General features: G+C 42.5%; 1 protein-coding gene and 1 long non-coding RNA gene across 3 annotated transcripts in view; one reads left to right on the top strand and one right to left on the bottom strand.

Moving 5' to 3' along the window:
- Positions 1-26533, top strand: part of AGBL4 (AGBL carboxypeptidase 4) — a 1613281-nt gene that overhangs the window by 1389547 nt on the left and 197201 nt on the right. For both annotated transcript variants that reach the window (XM_077277379.1, XM_077277378.1), the window contains one exon: positions 16493-16604. In XM_077277379.1, the coding sequence (XP_077133494.1) occupies positions 16493-16604 (112 nt within the window). The remainder of the gene's footprint in view (positions 1-16492; positions 16605-26533) is intronic.
- Positions 9531-25037, bottom strand: LOC143788042 (uncharacterized). Its single transcript, XR_013218541.1, has 3 exons — positions 24941-25037; positions 11941-12102; positions 9531-10024 (listed from the first exon to the last, which is right to left on the bottom strand). It is a non-coding gene; the product is annotated as an uncharacterized LOC143788042 (long non-coding RNA).

Below are 26533 nucleotides of genomic sequence, written 5' to 3'. Positions count from 1 at the left end.
GTTATGTGTAATCACCGCTCTAGACTGAACTGTGGTCAAGACTAAGCAGAAATAGGTGGCTCTTAACCACAAAATAAAACGTACTTGTTCTCACTTGTTGTAATATTGGTGGCACAGAGTGTATAGAGCAATCAGGGGTTTCGGCTGGGTGGTAGGTCTGCTGAGATTAGATGTGGTACACTTTATTTATACCTAATATATTTGATTACTCTGTGGGGATATGAGGTGCACCTAAAGTTCTATAATAATGCAGTAGTGCAGTTACTGGTGATATCGTTGGGGATATAGCGTGCACTGCAGGGCCCGTAAGGTAATGAGCCGGCGGTCTGAGAGTGCTTGTGCCGAGATTCGGTGCCTAGGACCACTGCCGACGAGGAAGGATGTTACCGCATACAGCGGTGTAGTAAAGAGCCTCTGCTGTACACAGAGGGACGCCAGCAGCCCGCGTGCCCCGGCCGCGAGCAACGCCAGGATGCGGAGTGATAGGTGGGCGGAGCTTAGTGTGACGTCACAAACTAGCAGGGGCGGGAGCTCGGTTGGGACAATAACCAACGCGTTTCGAGAGGCGTCTCCTCTCTTCCTCAGGGCTGTCCCTTCTGTTGGCTACCCGTCTTTTTATAGTTTGCCTCCTCTTTATCCAATTAGGTCTGCATGCCGCTAATTGATTACATGTGTATGCGCATTGAGGAATCACTTATTCAAAGATGTTTTTGATTGTGCTCAAATGGCAATTAGCACTTAATTCTGTGGGCCATTGATTGATTGAATGTGATTCAATGGGGAATGTTAGATGCAAAACATTGCCATAGACATTGGCTAATTGGAGCTTGGCATTTACTTAATATTGATTTTGCATATGGAGCGCATATAAGATCACTTTGTTATCGGACTAAGTGATACACCCGTACATGTCTCTGCACATACAAAGTAATAGGTTATGGAAGAGTTGTATGTGTAATAAAAGATGTCATAATTAAAATATTGAATTGTTATTGATAAATAGGTTAAAAATATGTATATTTAAAACCGAAGGATTAGAAATAAAAAATAAAAATAAATATTAAAAAATATTAAAAAATAATAAAAAATAAAATTGTTATTGCGTATAGTGCCACGCTGTAGTACAAGTGTACCCATAATTCAATCAGCCAGACATGAGTCTGGAATTTATTATTAGGAGATTAATTAAAATGCATAAAGTTCTATTTCTTGGTTCAGGCCTCTTGGGTCCAGACTATCAAGAGAAAATATCCATTTTGATTCTATCCTGGACATAGCTTTTAAAAAGTCACCACCCCTAGGGTTTGGTGGGACTACTTGTATGCCAGAAAAAAAGATTCCATGGCAAGATCGGTTATGTTTTTCGAAAAAGTGCCGTGATGGCGGGTGTCCTGTGTACCCTTTGCTGATATTATCTCAATGCTCTTTAATCCTGTCCATCAGACGTCTTTTCGTTCGGCTCACATATTTTTTTTTCACATGGGCATTTCAGGATGTAAATAACCCCCTTGGTTTGGCACGTAATATTAGCTTTGATGCCATAATTATTAGATTTTTTTGTGTCCATAATGAGGTGTACACTGAGTGCGTCTTGAGAAAAGCTCAGTAGAGCTGAAACGTCGCACTGATATGTGGGTCTAAATAAATCCTACATCTTTTTGGAAATAAAGGAGTGCTGCCTTCTTTTTTGATATTATGAAAAGTGGACGACCAGTGGACAGGTTGCCTGGAGGCTTTGCACCCGGAGATAAGTAATATTGTTGTGCTGTTCCTTTTTTATGAATATAATAATTATAATAGATATAGATAGATAGATAGATAGATAGATAGATAGATAATAGATAGATAGATAGATAGATAGATAGATAGATAGATAGATAGATAATAGATAGATAGTTAACCCTAGAACGCATATTGGGGGCCTTTTAGGCCCCCATCCTTACATTTTTGCTATTATCTGCAAAATTACTTTAGTTAGAATTTTGAAACTCCAGGCATTCCTCAAGTATGTCGTTGTTGATAATATCCAGTTGTTCATATAATTTTTTTCATAGGCATTAGGGTGTAACAATGCTTGTTTGGTGAAAACTACATCTGTATGAATTGGGGGCCTTTTAGGCCCCCGCTATTTTTATCATGTTCTCAGTAGTGTTTGTGTCTCAAGTTACTTTATTTGTACTCAGTAATGCTGGTGGAGGGGCCAGAGTGTGGATAATAACATGTGAGGATGTCATGTGATTTTTGGAGGGAGTGATAAGGCCATGACATCATCTCAGGTCCTTCGGAACACAGTAATGAGCTGTGTATAGAGTACTGAGGACAGTATACACTGTGAGCTAATTGCTGAAGGACCTGTGATAAGATAAGCTGTTGAGAGGAAATCTGATTCATTTTCAGTTTCTGTTTCTAAGAAGCTTGCAAAGGCTAGAGGCGACAATGTCAGTGGGCAGATATGAGGAAATTAGAAGAATCATTCGCTTTGATGATAAGCGAACTCGTGCAGCGAGGTTTGAAACAGACAAATGAGCCCCTATCAGTTATATCTGGAACATATTTATCAAAAATTGCACAAAACTTTACAATGCTAGTACTAATGTTACTGTAGATGAGCAACTTGTACCGTTCAGAGGACGCTGCAAGTTCATACAATACATGCCCAGCAAGCCAGCCAAGTACGGAATAAGAATCTTCTGGATGTGCGATTCTGCAAATTATTATGGCATAAATGGCGTAATCTACTGTGGCAAAGAGGTTGGTGCTCCAGTACAGAAGGATCTGGGGTCTGAAATAGTCAAAACTCTTGCTGTTCCAATATTCAATTCAGGTAGAAACATTACCATGGACAATTATTTCACCAATGTTGAACTAGGCAATTTTCTGCTTGCAAAAGCTATTACTCTTGTTAGTACTATAAAGCAAAACAGACGAGAAATTCCAGCAGCACTGAAACACAATCGTCAGCGAGCACTTTATGAGAGTGTCTTTGGATTCAATAACAAAGCGACTTTGGTATCTTACAAGGCGAAGAAGGAGAAATCTGTAATTTTACTCAGTACCATGCAATGTTGACAGCAATGACAAAAAATTGAAACCAGAAATCATCCTGCATTACAATACAACAAAAGGAGGTGTAGATAAAATGGATGAGATGGTGGGAGAATATTCGTGTCAGAGGCAAACAAAACGATGGCCTGTAGTACTATTTTCAAATATGCTTGATGTAGCAGCCCTAAATTCATTCATTATTTATACAGAAACTCATCCGGAATTTCATGCCCAGAGGAAGGACAGGAGACGCATATTCTTGAAGGACCTTTGTCATGAACTTGTAATGCCTCACATGATACAGCGAAGCGACTTGAAATGCTTGCCAAAGCAAACTAAAGAAGCAATGGAACAGTGTGGCGCACAGTTTCAGATTATTCCAGAGCCAGGAGAAAGAAAACGAAAGCGTTGTTTCATGTCTCCAAGAAACATAGAGAGGAAAACTGAGCGATATTGTTCCCTTGTAAGGAAACTGTTTGCAAAGAACACTCTTCTGAAAAAATAACATGTCAGAATTGTTTGGAAGACTAATATAATAGAAAAGAAAGTTAGAATAAAAATGTAGCTGCAGCTAGTTTGCTATAGATTTCTATGCGTTTTTGTGTGTTTTCATGTCTTTGTCTGAAATTTGGGAAAAAAAAGATTTTTTGGTGTTTTCTGTGAAAAATTATAATTAAAATTTTGTCCACTATTCATATTTTATTGAGCAATTTTGAAATAAACTTGTGAAAGTTATTTACCGTATATACTCGAGTATAAGCCGACCCGAGTATAAGCCGACCCCCCTAATTTTGCCACAAAAAACTGGGAAAACTTATTGACTCGAGTATAAGCCTAGGGTGGAAAATGCAGCAGCTACCGGTGAATTTCAAAAATAAAAATAGATGCTCCATAACGTTCATTATGGCCCCATAGATGCTCCACATAAAGCTGTGCCACATATAATGCTCTGCACCGTTCATTATGGCCCCATAGATGCTCCACATAAAGCTGTGCCATATATAATGCTCTGCACCGTTCATTGTTGCCCCATAGATGCTCCATAGAAAGCTGTGCCCCATATACAATGCTCTGCACCGTTCATTATGGCCCCATAGATGTGCCATAGAAAGCTGTGCCCCATATACAATGCTCTGCACCGTTCATTGTTGCCCCATAGATGTGCCATAGAAAGCTGTGCCCCATATACAATGCTCTGCACCGTTCATTATGGCCCCATAGATGTGCCATAGAAAGCTGTGCCCAATATACAATGCTCTGCACCATTCATTGTTGCCCCATAGATGTGCCATAGAAAGCTGTGCCCCATATATAATGCTCTTGTAGCGCCCCCACTGCCGCAGGGCCGAGGGGTACCCGGTACCGGGCCTCGGAGTCTCTGCTCTGGGGTTGTCACGGCGGCTAGGCCCCGGTCCGTGACCCTGCCGTGGGGCGCACAGGGGATTACTAGGAGTGGACGATGTAGATGGGGAAGCTGTGGTGGTGCGGTGCAGTAAATAACGAGGACACCAGGTTGCAGTCTCTTTACCTCTTTACTGAAGATCTCTGGGTCCTCAGTCCGGAACTCGGTTCACCAGGCTGCGCAAGTCCGGCCGGTCCAATGGCACCTCCAGAGTTCTCTTCACAGGTGGAAATCGGTGCCTTCCTACTAGCGCTATGTGTTGTGGTCCTTCCCTGCTGTGCTTACGGAAAGTACCCCACAACTGTTGTGTCTGTTTCTGATGTTCCCTCACAACTCGATTAGATGATGTTCTGCTAATCCTCCGTCCCTCCCTGATGTTCTGGTTGGGACGGCACCCGTTTGACGGGTAGGCTCGAAGCTCTTCCGGGACCCTAGAGTCGCCCCTCTCCACAAGTTGCCCCCCAAGACTGCATAGGTGATATGTGTTAGACAGCCCGCCTTAGACTGACTGTCCTGCCGCGGTTTGGAGTATTGCTTGAAGCTGAATATTATTCTACTCCCTCGGCGTTCCGGCCACCGGTAGTGCGCCTCAGTAGGATGTTGCTTCGGTCTTACAGCACGACTCCTACTGGTATTTCTCCTTTGCGTGATCTCGTTTCTCACTCAGCACAATCTATCTCGCTTCTAATCCTTTCTTGGGGACTGCCGCTACCCGGAGCAGGCACGGTCCCGTTACGTTCTTTCTTGTTGCCAAGCCTCTGTCAGGATCCCACCCCTGACAGAGACCCTACTGTATCTTCCCCCACAACACCCTCTGCCACAAGGTGTTGCCTGGTTCCAACCCAGTCAGCTTTCTGATCTAACTTCCTGCCTGACCCCCAGTTTACCCACTATGGTGGGGAGTGGCCTAATGAATAGCACCCTTAGCTCCCCCCGGAGGCCCAGCTGTGAAATGTATTGGTGTCTGTGATACCTGATCAGATGAACTCCTTCGGTGCCATCAGACGCACCATAGCTCCCCATAGTGGCGGAGCCACAGTACTGCAACGACCAGGACTCTGGGGCGCTGCACTCTGCACCATTCATTGTTGCCCCATAGATGTGCCATAGAAAGCTGTGCCCCATATATAATGCTCTGCACCGTTCACTGTTGCCCCATAGATGCTCCACATAAAGCTGTGCCCCATATACAATACTCTGCACCGTTCATTGTTGCCCCATAGATGTGCCATAGAAAGCTGTGCCCCATATACAATGCTCTGCACCGTTCATTATGGCCCCATAGATGTGCCATAGAAAGCTGTGCCCAATATACAATGCTCTGCACCATTCATTGTTGCCCCATAGATGTGCCATAGAAAGTTGTGCCATATACAATGCTCTGCACCATTCATTGTTGCCCCATAGATGTGCCATAGAAAGCTGTGCCCAATATACAATGCTCTGCACCATTCATTGTTGCCCCATAGATGTGCCATAGAAAGCTGTGCCCCATATACAATGCTCTGCACTGTTCACTGTTGCCCCATAGATGCTCCACATAAAGCTGTGCCCCATATACAATACTCTGCACCGTTCATTGTTGCCCCATAGATGTGCCATAGAAAGCTGTGCCCCATATACAATGCTCTGCACCATTCATTGTTGCCCCATAGATGTGCCATAGAAAGTTGTGCCATATACAATGCTCTGCACCATTCATTGTTGCCCCATAGATGTGCCATAGAAAGCTGTGCCCAATATACAATGCTCTGCACCATTCATTGTTGCCCCATAGATGTGCCATAGAAAGCTGTGCCCCATATACAATGCTCTGCACTGTTCACTGTTGCCCCATAGATGCTCCACATAAAGCTGTGCCCCATATACAATACTCTGCACCGTTCATTGTTGCCCCATAGATGTGCCATAGAAAGCTGTGCCCCATATACAATGCTCTGCACCATTCATTGTTGCCCCATAGATGTGCCATAGAAAGTTGTGCCATATACAATGCTCTGCACCATTCATTGTTGCCCCATAGATGTGCCATAGAAAGCTGTGCCCAATATACAATGCTCTGCACCGTTCATTGTTGCCCCATAGATGTGCCATAGAAAGCTGTGCCCCATATACAATGCTCTGCACCGTTCATTGCTGCCCCATAGATGTGCCATAGAAAGCTGTGCCCCATCTATAATGCTGCTGCTGCTGCAATGAAAAAAAAAAATGACATACTCACCTCTCTTGCTTGCAGCTCCTCAGCGTCCCGTCTCGGCGTCTCTCTGCACTGACTGTTCAGGCAGAGGGCGGCGCGCAGATTAGTGCGTCATCGCGCCCTCTGACCTGAGCAGTCACGGCAAGAGGATGGGAAGACTGAGCGGCGCCCGGCATGTGGAATGCGGATAGGTAACTATGTAATACTCACCTGCTCCCGGCGTCCCTGGCTCCTTATCCCGGACAGATGGTCTCCGGGTGACGCAGCCTCTTCCTCTGTCAGCGGTCACCGTTACCGCTGATTAGAGGAATGAATATGCGGCTCCGCCCCTATGGGAGTGGAGTCCATATTCATAACTTTAATGAGCGGTCCCACGTGACCGCTAAACAGGGGACGAGCTGCGGCACCGAAGACCGTGGGACGGGCAGGGGGAGCGCCAGGAGCGCCGGGACTAGGTGAGTATGCAACAGTCCTCTCTCCCCCTCACCCGCCAACCCCACCGCCGATCATGACTCGAGTATAAGCTGAGAGGGGCACTTTCAGCCCAAAAATTTGGGCTGAAAATCTCGGCTTATACTCGAGTATATACGGTAAGTGTGTTTTTCTACATTATGTGCATGGGGGCCTGAAAGGCCCCCAATACGTTAATATGTATATTTTTAACGTCATGCGTTCTAGGGTTAATAGATAGATAGATAGATAGATAGATAGATAGATAGATAGATAGATAGATAGATAGATGATATATAGATAGATAGATAAACAATAGATAAATAATAGATAGATAGATAGATAGATAGATAGATAGATAGATAGATAGATAGATAGATAGATAGATAATAGATAGATAATAGATAGATATATAATAAACAGATAATAGATAGAGGTATAGATAGATAGATAAAGAGCTAAATAGATAGATAATAGATAGAAGGATAGATAGAGGGATAGATAGATAGAAGGATAGATAGATAGATTGATAGATAGATAGATAGATAGATAGATAGATAGATAGATAGATAGATAGATAGATAGATAGATAGATAGAAGGATAGATAGATAGATCGATAGAAGGATAGATAGAGGGATAGATAGACGTTTGAGCTACTTTTTTGAGTATTTTACTTCAAGCTACTGTACATTGCCCAATGGAAGGAAAAAAAACAAGTAGAGAAGCAAAACGGCATTAAGAAAACCATTTAACACCACATAAAAGTAGAAGAACTACCTGCTTTGACATTCCGTTAGTGTTTTTGTGCATTGAACACCCAAGGGCCTTAGCATTAAAACTCTGTAGCTTGTGATAAGGTCATGGACCGGGAGATAGCTCAGTGTACAAGCTGAATAGAAAAACATAAATAATTTTACCCAAAGGTAAAATACATAAACCTGAAGCAAAGTGCTGGACGTGGCGGCACACCTGAGAGGTGGATGGCACTGAGGCTTGACACGTCGTTAGAGCAGCCAGATGATTACTGAGCTTCTCCGCTGCCGCCCTCTGACCCCACATCTGAGATTGCTAAAAAGTTATATGGTCGCTGATTACTGATGGAAAAGTTTGTAAGACTTAAAAGCCGCTTCAGAAACTCATACATAATGGTCTCACCAAGACTACTGAAGGCACCAAAGAGCATGTTCCTTCTGTAAAGGACTTTCAAGGTCATTATTGTACACGGAGCACAACTTCCAGGGGGTCACAGCGGCACAGCAGACAGCTGATTTCTTTTGTCTGCCTCAAATAATGATAAGAAATGTTTTCGTGAGATGTTTTATCCAGATGTAACTATTGAATTCAGCATATAATGTACGAGAGCAGATGGATTTATGACTAATGCTAATGTGCAAGATAAAAATATATATATTTATGTCCCTTTTAAGTCATATTCAGAACATTTACGCAACATATTTTTCATCTGGATTTTCTGATGGTTATTACAGAGGATATTTTATGAATTTCCATCTATACATTGCAGAAAAAAACAGCAGAGTAAATTACCTGGTGGATTTGATGCCCTTAAAGGGGTCGTCCGGCTTTAGTCTACAAGTCTGCAATCATACAGAGTGACTGCAGACTTGGGAATCCTCACAACATGCGCACTGGTGCCAGTGGCGGATGCGCAGCGCAAGTCTGCGATTTTCAACCATGCGGCCACATGCTGCCTAGATGCTCACGACCTTGCTCATTGCAAACGAATTGAGAGAGGCCGGACATGTCTAGTTGGAATGTGGTCAGAAGAATGCCAATCACTTCTGTTCCCGACTGCGGCACCGGAGAATCCTCACAGTATTCACTGTGCGCACTGTGAGGATTCACAAGTCTGCTGTCACTCTAATGCCGGACCTAGCGATGAGCGAACATGCTACGATAAGGTGTTATCATGCTCGTGTCCTAATCGAGCATTTTCTGCGTGCTCGAAAAAATGCTCAGGTCGCCGCAGCTGCATGTCTCGCTGCTGTTTCACTGCCGCAACACCTGCAAGTATTGCCTAATAAACAGCCAATCCCTGCATGTGTTGCAGCTGTCTAACAGCCGTGAGATATGCAGCCACAAGGACTCGAGCATTTTTTTCCAGCACGCCAAAGACACTCAGTTAGCCCCCCGAGTATGCTCTGATAACACCTTTTCCGAGCATGTTCGCTCATCACTAGCGGAATACTTGACATCTGTTCCAGAATCTAAAAGGCAACATGTGCACATAGCCTTAGTAAATTACAACATTATGCAAAGACAGGAAAGGCCGTTAGTCACACTCCAAACTGGAATTAATGGCGTTAATACCCCTTGTGGCCCAAGTACATACAGAATTTTTTTTTTTTTTTGGGGGGGAGGGCAGTCAAAAAACGTTGAGTATCCTAGTTTAAACTGTTTCAGGAATCTTCGTCGGAGAGGTCTTGATGCAGTTTTTCATTTCCTGAGCCGGTTTTGCAGAGTCTGTTATGCAATTTTATTTTTTGGAAGCATTTTGGATTGGACAGTATTAGACTCACTTTGTGACGTGGACCCACTAAGCCCCACTTAGATTTCACTTTTCTTCATTCACTTTGCATTTTGTGGATTGATAAACTATTGAGGATTCTGTTTTTTAAAGTATTCTTACTTTGCTTCATGTTTTTTCACACCTGCCTAAAACTTTTGAGCAGTCCTATAGATCACATTGAAATAGAAGTTACTTTTCCTGAATATGAAACAAAAAATGTCTATATGTCAGACAATAGGTTTGTAAAAAAAAATGTTCAAAGCAAATCCGTGTCATTTTAGCATGTGCTCCCCTCTGCACAGCACTGAGCGCGGCGGTATGGTTCCCAGATGTACATGAAATAAAATCAATCCATCGGCCTTATTGTGAGCCTCAGCAGTCTGCCAATGAAGCCTTTCATTTCTAAGAGAGACAGTAGACAAAAACAATGAGACAAGGTTAAGGAGAAACTGGAAGGAGAGCATATAGTAAATGAATAAGTAATGCTTAAATGTCTAAGTCTGATTTACTTGGCAGAGATGTATGAATTGAAAAGCTATCCTTCACATGCCGTCTTCCAGTAGTATGTAAGATTTTTAGCCAAAAACAGTGAATGGAAAAATTAGCCCTGAGGACAAGCTGTAGAGGGTTCAGAAGTAGCTGGTGCCTGAAGGGTCCCAGAGGCACCTATGCTACACAAGAAAACACCAATATTCATACCTCCTAACACTGAAGGACAGGAAAGAAGGAAACACATTGGGGTGCACAGCACACTGAGACATAGTTTTACAGTTCTGGCACACCACTAACACCACCTTGTTCTTTTTGTTCACCCTCACAGAATCAATGCCCCTAGTAAAGCTTCATACACTTTAATACCTATTTTACGGCTCCAAAGCAGTATGGTGCCTTTTCAATAACAAACAATGTAGTTAGCCTTGGTAATGTGAAGTCCATAAAAGCAGGTTCCAGCACAAATAGTGCTGAAAGGGTTCATTTAATGGGCCCTGATGTTGGGTCCTGGTTTTAGGAATGGCCAGAATAGCTGAGTGGGACTGGCCATTCCCATATAGCCACCTCCAGGCTTTGAACAGTCTTTTTTAGGGAAGCTCAGCTGCCCCAGTCAGTGTGTGTGTGGAAGGAGGAACTGAAAAAACTGTGATACCCTGGGTTCTCTGTTGTAAGAGACTGACTGAAAGTACTTTGCTCTAAACGGGTGAGCACGTGTCTGTGATACAGAGAACTGTTCCTGTTTATTTTTACCTTCATCCCAAGAAAAGGCTGTTTTTGTTTTACGAACAGTGATGGCATATGGGCTCGTCAATAAACTGCTCACTATCTTAATATATACTTACCTTGTAATGTCTTTACATCCTGTTCCGTCCAGATGTGTCCAGGTCCCAGAATTCCAAGTGGCGGAAGTTCACTGACCTCCATATTGGGACACCCAAGTGATGGGTGTCTCAATATGGAAACTGCTGGTCGTACCAGCCTCTTGAGTGGTACCACCATCGGAACACCGTCGCACCACACACACACACACACACACACACTGTATGCGCCATACGCACCACACACACACACCATATGTGCTGTACGCAGCCTGTTGTGCGGTACCACCAGCGGAACACCGTCGCAAACACGCTGTCGCCGAGATCAGCCGAATGATTCACTGACCACCGCCATCTTTGTACAGGAGGAGCACATGCGCAGTTTTAATGTGACCGCACGAAGATGGCGGCAGTCTGATTTACTGCACCTGTGTGAATTTGAAGTAAATTTGAAGTTCTCAATTTTAAAAATTGTCTGTGTCTGACCATGTACGAAGCATACCACATCTCCTGGGCAGGGGAGGAATCAAAAGACAATACTGACATTACAGCAGGGGATCACCGAAGATTTCTTTTGTCAGGTAAAATATTTCACTGACTGTTTTTAAACAATATTTTACCTCACAAAATGTCTCCTCTGCGATCTGCTGTAATGTCAGTATTGTCTTTGAGGGGAGAACACAGCACAGGACGGAGAGAGACAGCAGACAAGGGGGATAGCACATGGGGTAGACAGGTCAAAGAAGAGAGCACAGACGGGAGAAGTCAGCACATGGGGAAAGAGAGAGTAGATAGGTGGGTGAGCACATGGGGGAGAGATTCTCAACGCTGGAAAGCCTGCCCCCATCCTGACATTACCGCCCTCCCGATGTGATAGCTTCCGGCCTTCATCTAGTTTAAACATAAGAACTTTCTGCCTGTGCCTACCTAAACCACTATCAAAGAGCCGCACCTATATTACTTGTTCACAGTTTTTGAAATTTGTAACAAACATCTTGAAGAACTAACCACAGATCTTTCGTGGATGTCGACTTGAGCAAATGCCTCTGTCTCCTCATGTGATCCCAGACAGTCTGGATGATGCGAGATCAGGGCTCTGTGGGGGCTTGAGAAATCCTTGTTCTTCTTCACACTTTAGTTCTTAATGACTTTTGGGAATTTTTTTTTCATCTGTAACAAGAAGAAATGGTTTCAGAAAATTGTCGCTGAGACGCCATTAGAGAGATATAGTTTCGCCGTGGGTTTTCAGACAGTCGGCACACCTCCACCTAAGTTTATAGTCTACCTGCATTGAGATGACCACTATTGATCAAGCACGATTTGATCCCATTAATATTTTCCCTTGTCCATCTCTGTAAAGGGTTAATCCACTTTCTTTGTTCAACTTCTCGGTCTTTGTTTGACTGCCGAGAGAATGGCCAGCGTGTGAGCGTAATTTACATTTCATATGAGAAAATGTGATGCATATTTTTTTTATATATATTTTTTCGCTTATTTCATGGTGACTAATTGCCAATTACTATGGTAATGCTATAATTCAGCGTGTGTGAGGTCTAGGAATGAGAAATGATAGGTAACTTCTCCGCTCTGATTTCTATGGCAACAAAACTTCATTGTCATTAAATAGCAGTTCCGATATATGGAGGAAGGTCCCGGTAATTATAGATTTATTTGGCCATAAACATAAATAAGAGGATCACATCCATCCAAAGGTCTTCTCCTGTTTTATCTGTGCCGGGGCCAAGCTGCTACACGCGGTGTCAGCGCCTAATCAGACAAAATGTTTACTATAAAAATAAAAGATGGGGTATGAATCTCCACAAACACAAGAGATGCTCCGTAGAACACACTTTATGGTAGCCATGAACCATGGTCTTCCAGCTCCAAGACACCACTTAACTGGCAAATGAAAAAATATCACTAGATATATTACAGCAATGTGTCAAGTGACACTCCGAATGTTCAGCTTTCATGGTGAGTACGAGATGAAAAATAATGAAAAAAAAAAATCCATGAGAAAGTCTCCATCATATTTTGCTTGATGGATGAAAGAGATTATTGAGCCTATTTATAAAAAAGCTCCGCGGTTTACTTAAATATTAAAACATGGCAGAGTGCGTTCTGCCGGATATTAGAAAGTTAAATCAATGATAATATTTCTGTTCCTGCCGGATTAGAAAATACTGTTCTAATCATGATGGCTAAAACTATAATACTGGCGTAAAGGATGGCACAAGTATTAGTAGTAGCAATATTTCAAACATGATAAATAATATTTGGAATGATTAATATTTTAGAAACAAAATATGACCTTAAAAAAAGCTCCATGTGACCTGCATTTAATAATTACCCATTGATTCCCAGCTGAAATCTGGCTGCTGTACAGAATAAAACATGACAAAAACTGGGAACATTTCAGGAGATTCATGCTGCCCAAAGCACAGGCAGAATATATTGCAGCCTAGGAGCATGATTGCAGCCAGGTTTATTATTCTCTGGCATTTCAGAGAAGTTAAACTTTGAAGATCTGGCCGGGGACCATGAGACTATTCAAGCGCTGTCCCCTGCCAGCTCTTCTCACCACCTCTGCAACTGAGCTGACTGGTGACACAGCAAGACTAGTCTGTCCTTCAACCATAATCCCCGGCTAGATCTTCCCAGCACCTCTGCAGCTGAGCCGACTGGTGGCACAACAAGACTAGTCTGTCCTTCAACCATAATCCCCGGCTAGATCTTCCCAGCACCTCTACAGCTGAGCGGACTGGTGACACAACAAGACTAGTCTGACCTTCAACTATAATCCCCGGCTAGATTTTCCCAGCACCTCTGCAGCTGAGCCGACTGGTGACACAACAAGACTAGTCTGTCCTTCAACTATAATCCCCGGCTAGATTTTCCCAGCACCTCTGCAGCTGAGCCGACTGGTGACATAGCAAGACTAGTCTATCCTTCAACTATAATCCCCAGCAAGATCTATCCAGCACCTCTGCAGCTGAGCCGACTGGTGACACAGCAAGACTAGTCTGTCCTCAACTATAATCCCCAGCAAGATCTACCCAGCACCTCTGCAGCTGAGCCGACTGGTGACACAGCAAGACTAGTCTGTCCTCAACTATAATCCCCGGCAAGATCTATCCAGCAATTCTGCAGCTGAGCCGACTGGTGGCACAGCAAGACTAGTCTGGCCTTCAACTATAATCCCTGGCTAGATCTTCCCAGCACCTCTGCAGCTGATTGACACATTCCTCCATGTGTGCACATGAGAGAAAGACCTGTTAAACAACTGTAGCATGACTGGGAAGAGCCGACTGGTGGCAGTCTGGTCTTCAACTATGATCCATGGCTGGCTCTTCCCAGCACCTCTGAAGATGATTGACAGGTCTGTCCCTCATGTGCATATAGGTAGAGACCTATGCAGGATTAGTCTGGTTTCCAATTATCTAGCAGCCAGGTGCCTTGCGGGACTAGTCTGGACTCTGGCTATGGTCCCCGGATGGATCTCCAAAGTATAGCTGTCGTTGAGAAGGCACAACAAATATGGCTCTGTAGTAAATTTGAAAAAATACACTGCCCAAGTAGGGATTATCACGTTCTTCTGATCAAGTAGTATTAGTCCTCCAAGTTGTGGCAGCCAGCACCATTGTAGACCACCAATATGCATCATAGCAATAGGAAGGCAAGCAGCAAAACCACTTCTATGCACCACGTAGTGTCTTGTGCGGAGTGCATCGCATGCAATGTGTGTTAATTGGCTGCATCATTATAAAACAAAAATAAAATACTCGCGGAACATCCATTCTGTGTTGGCAAAAATAATGCATCATATTCAGCAGTAACTAATCATTTTCTACAGACACGAAATTGGCAGATACAGATTTTACTGCGAGAAGCATATTAAAGTTAAATACCAAAAAAACTAATGGGATGAATTATAAACATGATTCATCATTTAGTTATTAATTGGTAGAATGGTATGATACATGAGCGTTACATTTTTGTAATATTGGCTTTACATACAGTATTTGTAATATTACATACATTTTTCGTATCGTTATCTCATATGCATATATCTAGCTGATAATCGTTGTGACTTTATTCAAGTGTTAATAGAAAGAAGTTGGATCTATGATTATGTAGTATGTAACTAAAGAGTTAAATGTGACTACCTTGTGATTGAATAATAGATTTTTTTAAAATAATTTGCACAACTACTGTAAACAACGTCTAAAGGCAGTTTATGCACCAGAAACGCGTCAGTCTCTACCTCATGGGGAGCCTATTTTATGCTTTTTATTGCATGTTAAGTAAAGAAAAAAATGTTGTAAAGAAGTGATTGTGCGGCTTGCTTTCCTATTCCTTTGGTTCTTGAGTAGTTGTTCTTCAACACCGATGCATTTGGTGTATTTTGGACTGGACTAAAGGTTGAAAATGAAGTCTACATCTGCATTGAGTAGGTGTAGATTTGTGCCGAAATGTGTGATATTTCCTGGCCTAAGACTTAATACGTTGTTTTTTTTAAGTTGATGACCACACCCTTTACATTATACCTACTTTTATAAATTTTGGCAGGCATGGTGCAAAAGCAGAAAATTGTGCCTACATTGCTAGTCTTTGGGCAAATTGCATTTAATTTTACATGAAAACTGAATGTAAATTGATTAATAAACGTGGCCCATAATGCTTACTCATTAGCAATATTCTATCAGTTTAATTCATTTCATCCTTGTTCCAGTAAATCTATATATTTTGAACCCTTTCATTGGGGAAACTGTGTCATGCGATCTTCAATCTGATAACTAGACCAGTACATGCTCTCCTGTGCATTCAGAAATACAGTCTTTGCAAACTACAGGACTATCTCATCAGCGATAGAATCCCTGCTGGTATCTCTCACGTCACCAATTCCACTCCCTTCTGTCTCTGTGTTCCTCCTGCTGCATAAGTCATGTCATTTCTGTTTTATTAGACGCATCCGTATACTGATTATCTACAGTATTACAGCTTCCATGACACTGTCTATCCTGTTTGTGTTTGCAAAATGTCTAGAGTGCACCATCTGCCTCACGTTAATGTACTCTGCCTCCTGCTTGTAAGGGCAAACATGGGGAAAACATATCACAAGCAGGAGGCACATCTGCATCACAGAATACATTGACACTCTGCACTGTGAGGTTGAAGACTCACAGTCATCTACTGTATCTGTTGCTAGTACACATGAGTCAAAGCAGATCAAGAGCAGTCCTATGTATCAAGATGTCAGATATCCTTGAAATGGCATAGTAACTAAAGATTTTATAGACAGTCCCATCACAAGAACCCCTACATTATTATTTAACAGTTGTACTCTACAGACAAAAAGTGTTTGATGGAGTGTTTTTTTATAGCTTTACAATGGTGCATTAATTAACTTGTCAATCATTTTGCATTCACACCCTTTGAATTAATACATTTTTTTCATGTATAAAATATTCTCTGCTGGGGAGGCACGGCTATTGAATTCTACGGACTGTACCGTAAACCAGAGAAACTCGGACTGATGTGCAGTTATGTTTTGTTACAGGTGTTCGTTAATGGGGTTCGACCTTAACAGACACTGGCAGGACCCATCTCCATGGGCTCACCCTACTTTGTATGGAGTGAAGCAACTGATTCTAGAGATGCACAACAGTCCGGTAAGTTCCCTCATAACTTATATAGAATACAGTTGTGGTGCTTATACATGCATATATACCTAGATAGTGCTGGACATCAAAAAAGTGAATTATATAATTAATATTAGAAATGATGAGCAAAATGACTTCTTACTAATCAAATACATTACAAATGTCCTTAAATTTTTCGAAATCTTGGAAAATTTGTAAAGTTAAGGACTCAGTTCTAAAGAACTCAGGAAAATTGCAGCCATTTGTCTTTCATCTCGCTGTCTTCTTTTGAGGGGCAGTTTGGGGCAAAAAAATAAACATTTTATAATGACATGTTCTAGGCCTGCCCTTCACCTTTCTTTGCACTGCCGCAGTTCTCCGATCCTCTGTGCTTTCTTTCGAACTTCCTGTTCTCCCTTCCAGCATTAAGGCTTGCGATTGACCTAACGGGATCATGTGCAGAGTGATGCTCATCATTACCGTCGATGACGACCATTGCCACTAAATGGGGACAGCTTAGGCAAATGTTAGGCCTCACCACTTCAAGGGAGCCTGGAAGGATCCAAAAACTGGGGAGCCAGACTATAAAGTAGCGACTAAGCGTGTTTCTTTTGTCAATCTTGCTGACCACTGCCTGTTGCAAAGCGCAATCCACATCTAGCAAAGGAGATGCTGAGATGGATTACAGGAAGTTGGCAGAGGAGAGGGTTCTTTGTTTCTCTGCTCCTGTTCTCCTGTCTGTGAAACGACACATAGACATAGCATAGAGGTTAGCTTTCGGCTTGATGTAGACAGTCATTGAACGGTGACAGGAGAAATACATACTGGGAAGTGAGGGAAAATGTTCTATTTCCAACAGTGCCGGCAGAATGTAAAAAAAAAAAGGAATCAACACTCAGACAGTGTGGATGGCAAAATACAGTGGCTGAAAATCTAGAGAGATCTTAAACATATCAGATGGGTATGTGCATCGAAAGCAGTTTTACCATGTTGTGGGGGAGGGGATGCAGACAGGAAAATGAGGGCATGTATTTCTACAGATTTTGTGTGAAAGGACAAGTACACTTGTTCCTTGGAAATTATAGTATATTCAGTATCCCTCAGTACAGCTTCATAGTCATTGGCTGAAAACCTTTAACATGTATTTACACCCCCACCCCAACTCCTCCCCGACATGAAGTCTATGAGTGAGCAGAATTGGGAATTACTATGAAAATTGCTTCAAATCTGGAAGGAACCAAATCCTGAACGTTTCCATTCTGCATATTAATACGTCGACTTTTTTTTAAACATCTAGAAAAAGAGCTACTCGTTACTTAAATGAAAATCCTTCGAAATATTTAACATGCGGAGCCCTCTGGGCATCTGTTTAAGCTTTGTGGGAGACCGGACTAAAGTTTTTTTATGAGTGTTTGAAATAAAGTTCTATTTAAGCTTTTGAAAGGAGATGGATTCTCTGTAATATTCCCAGAGAGCTTGTGTTCAAGACACGTTAGGTCTTTGAATCATTAACCAGGCACTGATTGATTGAAACATCATATTTCTTTTGCTGGATGATTTAAATGATGTATGCAGGGCAGAGCCGGTTCTGGTTGAGAGGATTATACCTCTCTGGATTTTTCGAAGCTCACTCCCGAGATATTTTAAACATGTATATTTTTGTAAAATATATTTTTTTATATTTTTATCCTTTGCTTTGCAAATAATTGGCAATTATTTATACTTTGAGGGCACTGAGCGGTTATGTTTCTCAAGTTGAAGCATAATATTCCATTATTGTTACTCTCGAGAGGCATCCAAATTTTCCCATGGTATGGCGTCGACAGGTTTAACTTTTGATGATTTGGTGGAGTAAGGCACAATCCACATGGCAGATCTGAATGCAGACACATGGAGTCCTAGATGTAGCCATAGCTTGTCTTGGATCCCAGGGCCAAATCTGTAACGGGGCCCTCACTTATCTGCCACTTATGATACTGGTGTCTTTTTCTGTGGCACCCACTCATGCAATAGGGTTCAAGTGTGACCGATCCCCCTACACCGTACATGGCAACTTTCTCGTAATGTCAGGGAGGCTCTAGGAATAAGGGAAGATGTCCCAGACTCCCGGAAAAGTCAGCATATCTCCTGTGCCCTGTTGAATCTGCCTAAAATATCACGGAAATCAGTTAATCTAAGAAATATATTTAGGGAGGCGGGAAATGGGTCATAGAATGTAATGGGGGAGCAAAGACATGGTGAACAGCACAGATTACATGACTTAAGAAAAGGCGGTGACTCAAGTCGAAATTTGCCTTCCCCCTCCCAGATTTTTCTAGTAAAAAGTTGGCAAGCATGAGTTACATCCCAAGTGCCGCTGTATGACATATTATCAACATATATTTCCGTTGAACCATTAATGGGTGTGGAATTATTATATTGAAGCTGAGAAGACTCCTTTTGCCGATGAAGTGAGTAGAGAATATTTTTCAGCTGCCAGAGGGGGAAGGTGACTAATACTGTCTAGAGACCGCCCCTAGCAGCTCACAGTAGTAGCAGCAACAGTTTCCATAATAGAAACGTCAATTATTTTGGCAATGATTTATAAGAAAACCCGTTTACTTAAACATTTCTATTGATTCCATAACTTCTGATTGATTTAATTAGAAATAAACAACTTTTCCCAAAAAAATTTGGCCAACGGGCATAAAAACAGAAATTTACCAATGCGCACTGATCAGTGATTTATACCGAATTGAAGTACAGTTCAGGACTGGAAATCTATTTTTGCCATGATTACTGGCGAGAGGACCTTTAAAGTGTGAGCGATGATGCCTGGTGTAGGGGCTTGGGTGATGGATGTGTTCGTAAAGGTCAAGGTAATTCCCAGTACAGGCCTCTGACCTTTCCCTATTGCAGTACTGTGCTGGGACTCACAAATACAATTCACTCAGCTGCAGACTGAGTAACAGACAGGACATGAGGAGGATTTACTGTACACCAGATTTGGACGATCCATCATATTTCTCCGTTATTTCATGGAAGTTTCCATAAGTAAGCAGCAGATGAGGGAACTCTACGCTCAAGGCTTTATTGGCGTGCCAACAATTCAGTGTACTTTACTTGGGTACAATGGAAAGATTTTATCAGAGATGACCATGTTGCTGGTCTGTAGGTAACATTTTAAGGAATGCTTCTCAAAATTGGCAATGGGTACAATACTTCTTCTCAATATCTCAGTAAAACCAATATAACATACATGCACAGATGGGTCCTTTCTTTCTTTTGCCCTTGGCTCAAGATATCCAAAATTACACCAAATTATCAACTTTTTTTTTTAAAAAAAAAAGGGATATTACACTTACTCGTTGGAGATATTTATGCCCAAAGTGTCCGGGTGATAACTGGCCAGTTGTTGGGATTCCACCACTGGAGACCCCAACGATTTCGAGAATGGAGCTAGAAAATATTCCATGAGAACATAGCTCAATTGATTAGCTAGATATCCCCTATCATGTAAGTCATGGATAACTACGGTAACCAAACCAGATTCTGGAAAAAGTAAGGGCAGATGATAGAAGGTAAAAAAAGGATATACGCTTCCAAGAGGTAAGTGACAACTGCATAGAATAACTAGAGAGGCAAAATGCGCTATAGGGTCTTATCCGGTGAACAAAGGGCATAGAGAGAGCACAGGGCTCTCACCTAGTAGGGTTGACCAGTTTGGCAGATAACACGATATCAGGCTGCGCTGCTCTAACAAAGAATCCTTACGACCAAGATGAGTTAAATGGTTTTTATTTCCACAACGCGTTTCAGCACTGGACTAACGTCTTTTTCAAGTGGAAAAAAACGATTGCACCATGTAGTGTTGTGACAGTCACAACTCCTTTTAGAAAGCACATAAAGGCTGCTGCAGGACCACCAAATAGGTAAGATGCCAAAAGACCTAAATACGATCGGAAATCAAATGAAGTATTTCGTCAACGCGTTTCAAGGTGTTCAATGTGAGAAAAGGTTTTAACACCTCGAAACTCGTCGACGAAATAAAACGCAATCACATTTCATTTGGGCTCCGATCGTATTTCGGACTTTTGGCAGTGCGGATTTTCAACCACCACATTCCTCATCAGTTGCACATTTATTAAAGCCATTCATCTGAAGACCTGACAATTAAAGGTTTTGTTTATCCAAATACAAAAATCAAGAATTAAAAAAAATATATGATTAAAATAATTAACTTAATTATGGTAAATGTCATAAAGAAAAAACACTAGAATTAGTCACAGCAACTTCTTTCAAATAAGGCAATAAAAATGTTGAATGTTCTCCAGCGGTATCAATGGCATGAATGGTACAAAAAAAAAAAAAATCAAACTACAGCTTGCCTGCAAAAATCAAGACCTCACACAGCTGCATCGACAGAAAAGTAAAAAGCTACATTTCTTTTTTTTTTTTTTTTTTAAATCTTAAACTTTTTAAAACTTCTAAAATATAAAAAAATACATATTTTTTGGTTTTTATTTTTAGATTCTGTCTCTCACAAGTGAATTGTACCTATGATAAAAATTACAGACCTCTCCATTCTTTGTAGGTGGGAAAACTTGTAAAATCGGCAGTGTATCAAATACTTATTTTCCCCACTGTATACTACATAGGTTCTGTAATTTTTTCCGTAACCCAAATTTATATACAAGATGGAACAAGGTCAGCAAAAAAACCCCCAAAAACTAAAACTCACCTCATCGCTGACCTCTCCAGCCACCCCGACGCTCTCCGTCCAGCCCTTTTCTTTTCGCTGTAGCATGCTACATCTCAAGCCTCTTTACTATAGGTCAGGACTTTGGGCTTCTGTCATCCCTCGGGGGCCACTGTGTGTCATAATGTTGTGGCCTTGTGGCTCCCAACTTTTGAAGAACAGACAGAGGAACAAGGTATGCGGTGCTATTAGCGCATCACGGCAAATTTTGGCCACATCCCTGACCACACCCCAATCCACGCCCATTTACCATCTCTTTGTACCCTGACAGGAGTAGGTGTCAGAGGGTAGTGGCAGTGAGGGACATTTAGCATACACCCGATACTAAAGGGTATAGACCCAAATCCGGGATTGTCCACTCTATCCGGGACAGTTGTGACTTGAGATGTGCGGATCGATTCACGGTCAATGCTATCTGGCAGCTGAAGGGAAGACGCGAATCTCACATTCTGTCATCCCCGGTGAGGCTTTTGATTAGTGAGGACTAGTGAGACGTCATCTGTGTGTCCTGCTCATCTCTAGTTGGGACCTGTGGATTTAGTTTTTGTTCATTCATAGTCGAAGCCGCCAGAACTTTCTCATCTTTATGTAGCTTCACTATGCGACATCTGGCTTTTGATTTGCACTTTTTAAGGCTCCATGTAGAAGCCTTCAGAGAAAAAAAAGCGTCAAAACCGCAGAGTTCAGCTCCGTATTTAGACCACAGGGGGCGCAATTTTCATGAAATCACATCCTCTTTGCTTGTAAGTTCAAAACAGCAGAATTTCTGTGCAAAAAAAGCAGCAGAAAATGGGCAGCATTTACGCTACATGTAAACATGGCCTAAATTTCCAAGCATGTGATTCCATGACATCTCCACCCGCTGTGCATCTAAAGATGCCGCTGAACTGTGTGGTTTTGGTGCTTTTCGCATCTACAGGCTTCTATGCGGAGCCCGAAAAACGCAAGGAAGAATAAACACCTTTGCATTTTTAAGCTCGAAATTATTTTTATTATTATTATTTATTGTTATAGCGCCATTTATTTCATGGCGCTTTACATGTGAGGAGGGATATACATAATAAAAACAAGTACAATAATCTTGAACAATACAAGTCATAACTGGTACAGGAGGAGAGAGGACCCTGCCCGCGAAGGCTCACAATCTACAAGGGATGGGTGAGAATACAGTATGTGAGGATAGAGCTGGTCATGCAGCGGTTTGGTCGATCTGTGGTTACTGCAGGTTGTAGGCTTGTCGGAAGAGGTGGGTCTTCAGGCTCTTTTTGAAGGTTTCGATGGCAGGCGAGAGTCTGATGTGTTGTGGTACAGGGTTCCAGAGTAGGGGTGATACGCGAGAGAAATCTTGTATACGATTGTGGGAAGAGGAGATAAGAGGGGAGTAGAGAAGGAGGTCTTGTGAGGATCGGAGGTTGCGTGTAGGTAAGTACCGGGAGACGAGGTCACAGATGTATGGAGGAGACAGGTTGTGGATGGCTTTGTACGTCATGGTTAGGGTTTTGTACTGGAGTCTCTGGGCAATGGGGAGCCAGTGAAGGGATTGACAGAGGGGAGAGGCCGGGGAATAGCGGGGGGACAGGTGGATTAGTCGGGCAGCAGAGTTTAGAATAGATTGGAGGGGTGCGAGAGTGTTAGAAGGGAGGCCACAGAGCAGGAGGTTGCAGTAGTCAAGGCGGGAGATGATGAGGGCATGGACTAGGGTTTTTTGTATTATAAAAAAAGTTTCACATCTGCACCAAAAATACGCATCAAATATGGGGGAACACGCATGAAAGAACGGGGCAGAAGGGATTGATGCTGTGTGATCATCGGCATTGTGGACGGGGGCCAAAGCTGCAAAATGGACCAGAACAGGACGCTGTGATTATTTCCCACCTAGACTATCGGTTTGTGATGGAAATTGGCCAAGTGCACTGGCCCAGGCTATGGCGAGTCCATGATGCACATGGACCGAATATACTATGGTCTGAACAAGCCCTAACCCTGAGGAGAACTCCTACTCATAAGAAGTGATGTTCCAATTTTGCAGTTGACGTCCATTATCCCTATTGCATCTCTTTCGGGTACCTTGTCGGAGAGCTGAGAACAAGGGGCAGTAATGTCTGAAGGACACTTTACCAAAACATGTAGGATCATGCTCCTTTTAGAAGCTACATGAGAAGCTTTCCTTCAGTCAGGCGGGAATATAATTATCAAGTTCACAATTTTTGGATCCATTACATCCATCCTAAGAGTCTATAAAATTGGAATAATCTGTTCAAATGTCGACATTTCAAGAAAACAGCCCAATCTTCTGATGGAACGTAGATTTCAAGCCCGCAGCAAATAAGTTTCCTGAAGTTTTGATATAAGTTTGTCCTTTAATGACATGACGGTTTAGTAAGTTGTCAAATCACAGTCTTCATTAGGTTTCTCCCACTGCAGGGAAATGCATCATCTGAAGGTAATGCAGATAACTGCAAGGAAAGGATGTGACAGGGAAGGTCACTTAGGAAAGTGAGAAACTCGCGGTACGCGGGCATTCATCTATTAGTATAAGCGCTCCTTATTGTCTGACTGATGATAATGCCTGCAGAGATGATTGCCTAAATTCTCATTTCTAAAGTCCTCACCAAAAAATGAAAAACCCAATCCTCATTTCTAATGATTTCATTTGTATTTTCTGAAAAAATACAAACTGTTAAAAAAGAGAATGTAATTAGTTAGACAAGAAGTTATACAGGATTAGAAAAATATGGCTGCCTTGTGCTATAAACAGCACCCCCGTTGTTTACAGGTCATGACCGGTATTACAGCTTACCGTCATTAAACTGAATGCGTCCGTGCTGCAATACCACATACAACCTGTGAATAGATGTGGTGCTATTTTGAAAGAAAGCAGACTGATATTTCTAAAGCTTTTCAACCCCATTTAAAGTTATTTTGGAGGGAAATAAAACATTTATTGCCCTTTCCTTAGGACTGAGAATAGGGCTGAGCTGCAAGGGTATAACTGTAATGGGTGCATAGGTTTGTACCTAGGCCCTGAAGCCTACAGTGACCCATAAGTAGACCAATACTATTAAATATTCATGATAGGTGACGGCCATGTTAGAAATTTAGCAATAGGATCAATAAGCTCTGGTGAGCTGCATTACCATGCACAACCTATGGACTGGGGTGGCGCTATTTACCAAACTATGCAATCATGTTTCTCTAGGTCTGTACAGCTAAGCTCAATTCACTTCGGCATCAGGAGGTCAGCGAGGCCGGTGAAGTCATGTCTACTGATACCGGCTGGGTCAGTATCAACAGATGTGTCATCATCAGCCCCAGCTCACCTCCTATTGCGGAAATGAATGGAGCAGGAATATCCCTTTAATATTTCTCCTCCTTATACAGTTTGTGTCAAGCTGCAACAAAAAAAGTATTGTTTATTGTGAGGACATTTGGATCAGAACTTACTACACATTATCGGAACTGATAAAACTCAAATTTACCAAATTGAGCAGATTTTCCCAGGAGATTTGATTTGCAATGAAGCTTTTTTATACAAATTAAATGTCACTTATCTCTGGAGACCCCAAAGTATAATAATCATAGGATGTAAAAAGCAAAAAAAATAACTTATAGTCACGTCAATACTCACTTTTCTGGCCCCTCTGGTGCATGCTACCCGCTGTCCAGTCATCCGAGCCACCTTTTTTTTTCCCCTCACTGTGACTGACGTCAATGCTCACTTGTCTAGCCCCTCTGGTGCATGCTGCCTGCTGTCCAGTCATCAGAGCCACCTCTTCTTTTCCCCTCTATGACTCACATCAATGCTTACTTGTCTAGCCCCTCTGGTGCATGCTGCCCGCTGTCCAGTAATCAGAGCCACCTCTTCTTTTCCCCTCTATGACTCACGCCAATGCTCACTTGTCTAGCCCCTTTGGTGCATGCTGCCTGCTGTCCAGTCATCAGAGCCACCTCTTCTTTTCCCATCCATGACTCACATCAATGCTCACTTGTCTGGCCCCTCTGCTGCATGTTGCCCGCTGTCCAGTCATCAGAGCCACCTCTTCTTTTCCCCTCCATGACTCACATCAATGCTCACTTGTCTACCCCTCTGCTGCATGTTGCCCGCTGTCCAGTCATCAGAGCCACCTCTTCTTTCCCCTGCCATGACTCACATCAATGCTCACTTGTCTAGCCCCTTTGGTGCATGCTGCCTGCTGTCCAGTCATCAGAGCCACCTCTTCTTTTCCCCTCCATGACTCACGCCAATGCTCACTTGTCTGGCCCCTCTGGTGCATGCTGCCCGCTGTCCAGCCATCAGAGCCACCTCTTCTTTTCCCCGCCATGAGCCGCATCTTCCATCCTGCGTACGCCGGGACTTATGGCTGCAACCAGACCTCGAAGGTCAATGCACATCGTGACGTCACAGATCTCTTCCAGCCGCGACTGAACAGGCAGAAAGAAGAGGCCCTAAATAACAAACGGTGGGCAGCAAGCAGCAGAGGGGATGGACAGGCGAGTGGTGGGGTGAGTATAATTTTTTTTAACTTTTGCCAGCTGTCTGCATTTCAGCAAAATGGTGAACAGGCAGCTGCCATTTTTTTTAATCTGCACAATGCAAAATTACAAAGATCCGTAATCTCAAAAATGTAATTTTTTTAGAATTCAATTCCACTAAAATAAATAAATAAATAAATTCGCTGATCTCTAGTACTTAAATTTGGAAAGTTCTGTCTACTCTTTTCTTTGTACTTGTCCTTTAACGCCATTATAAAATACTTGTAATATTTCTGTTCTTATTATTACGGAAACTCTTATTCGTTCATCGGCTGACGGTGTAATATCTAATAAAAATGCTGATAATAAATATTTCCAGTTCTCACAGCTCACTGATACTTTGCTCAGTAAATAATGATTTCTATTGTGCTGCGTTGTATTTGTGAAAAGTAACTTTATCTGGGAGTTTGGCGGAAGCTTTTGAGTGGGAGAGAGGTGGGAATTGTCCATGCTCGGGTGCTAGCCGAGAGTCTTCGGCGTTCTCGGAAAATATGTTCGAGTCCTCATGGTTGCATGTCTCGCCGAAGACACTTGGTTAGCACCCGAGCATGCTAAGATAACGCCTTATCGGAGCACGTTAGCTAGTCACTGGTGAAAATGTGATAAAATAATACTGGTGATACAATACGTTGTGTACCGCAGTCAGATGAGTGCATACATGGACAACACAAGCTTACAGAATAAAGAG

This window comes from Ranitomeya variabilis, chromosome 8 (assembly GCF_051348905.1).
Source record: "Ranitomeya variabilis isolate aRanVar5 chromosome 8, aRanVar5.hap1, whole genome shotgun sequence".
In the NCBI taxonomy this organism is placed as follows: Eukaryota; Metazoa; Chordata; class Amphibia; order Anura; family Dendrobatidae; genus Ranitomeya; species Ranitomeya variabilis.
The sequence above is the reverse complement of the archived record's forward strand: the minus strand, read 5'-3'. Positions and strand labels throughout refer to the sequence as shown.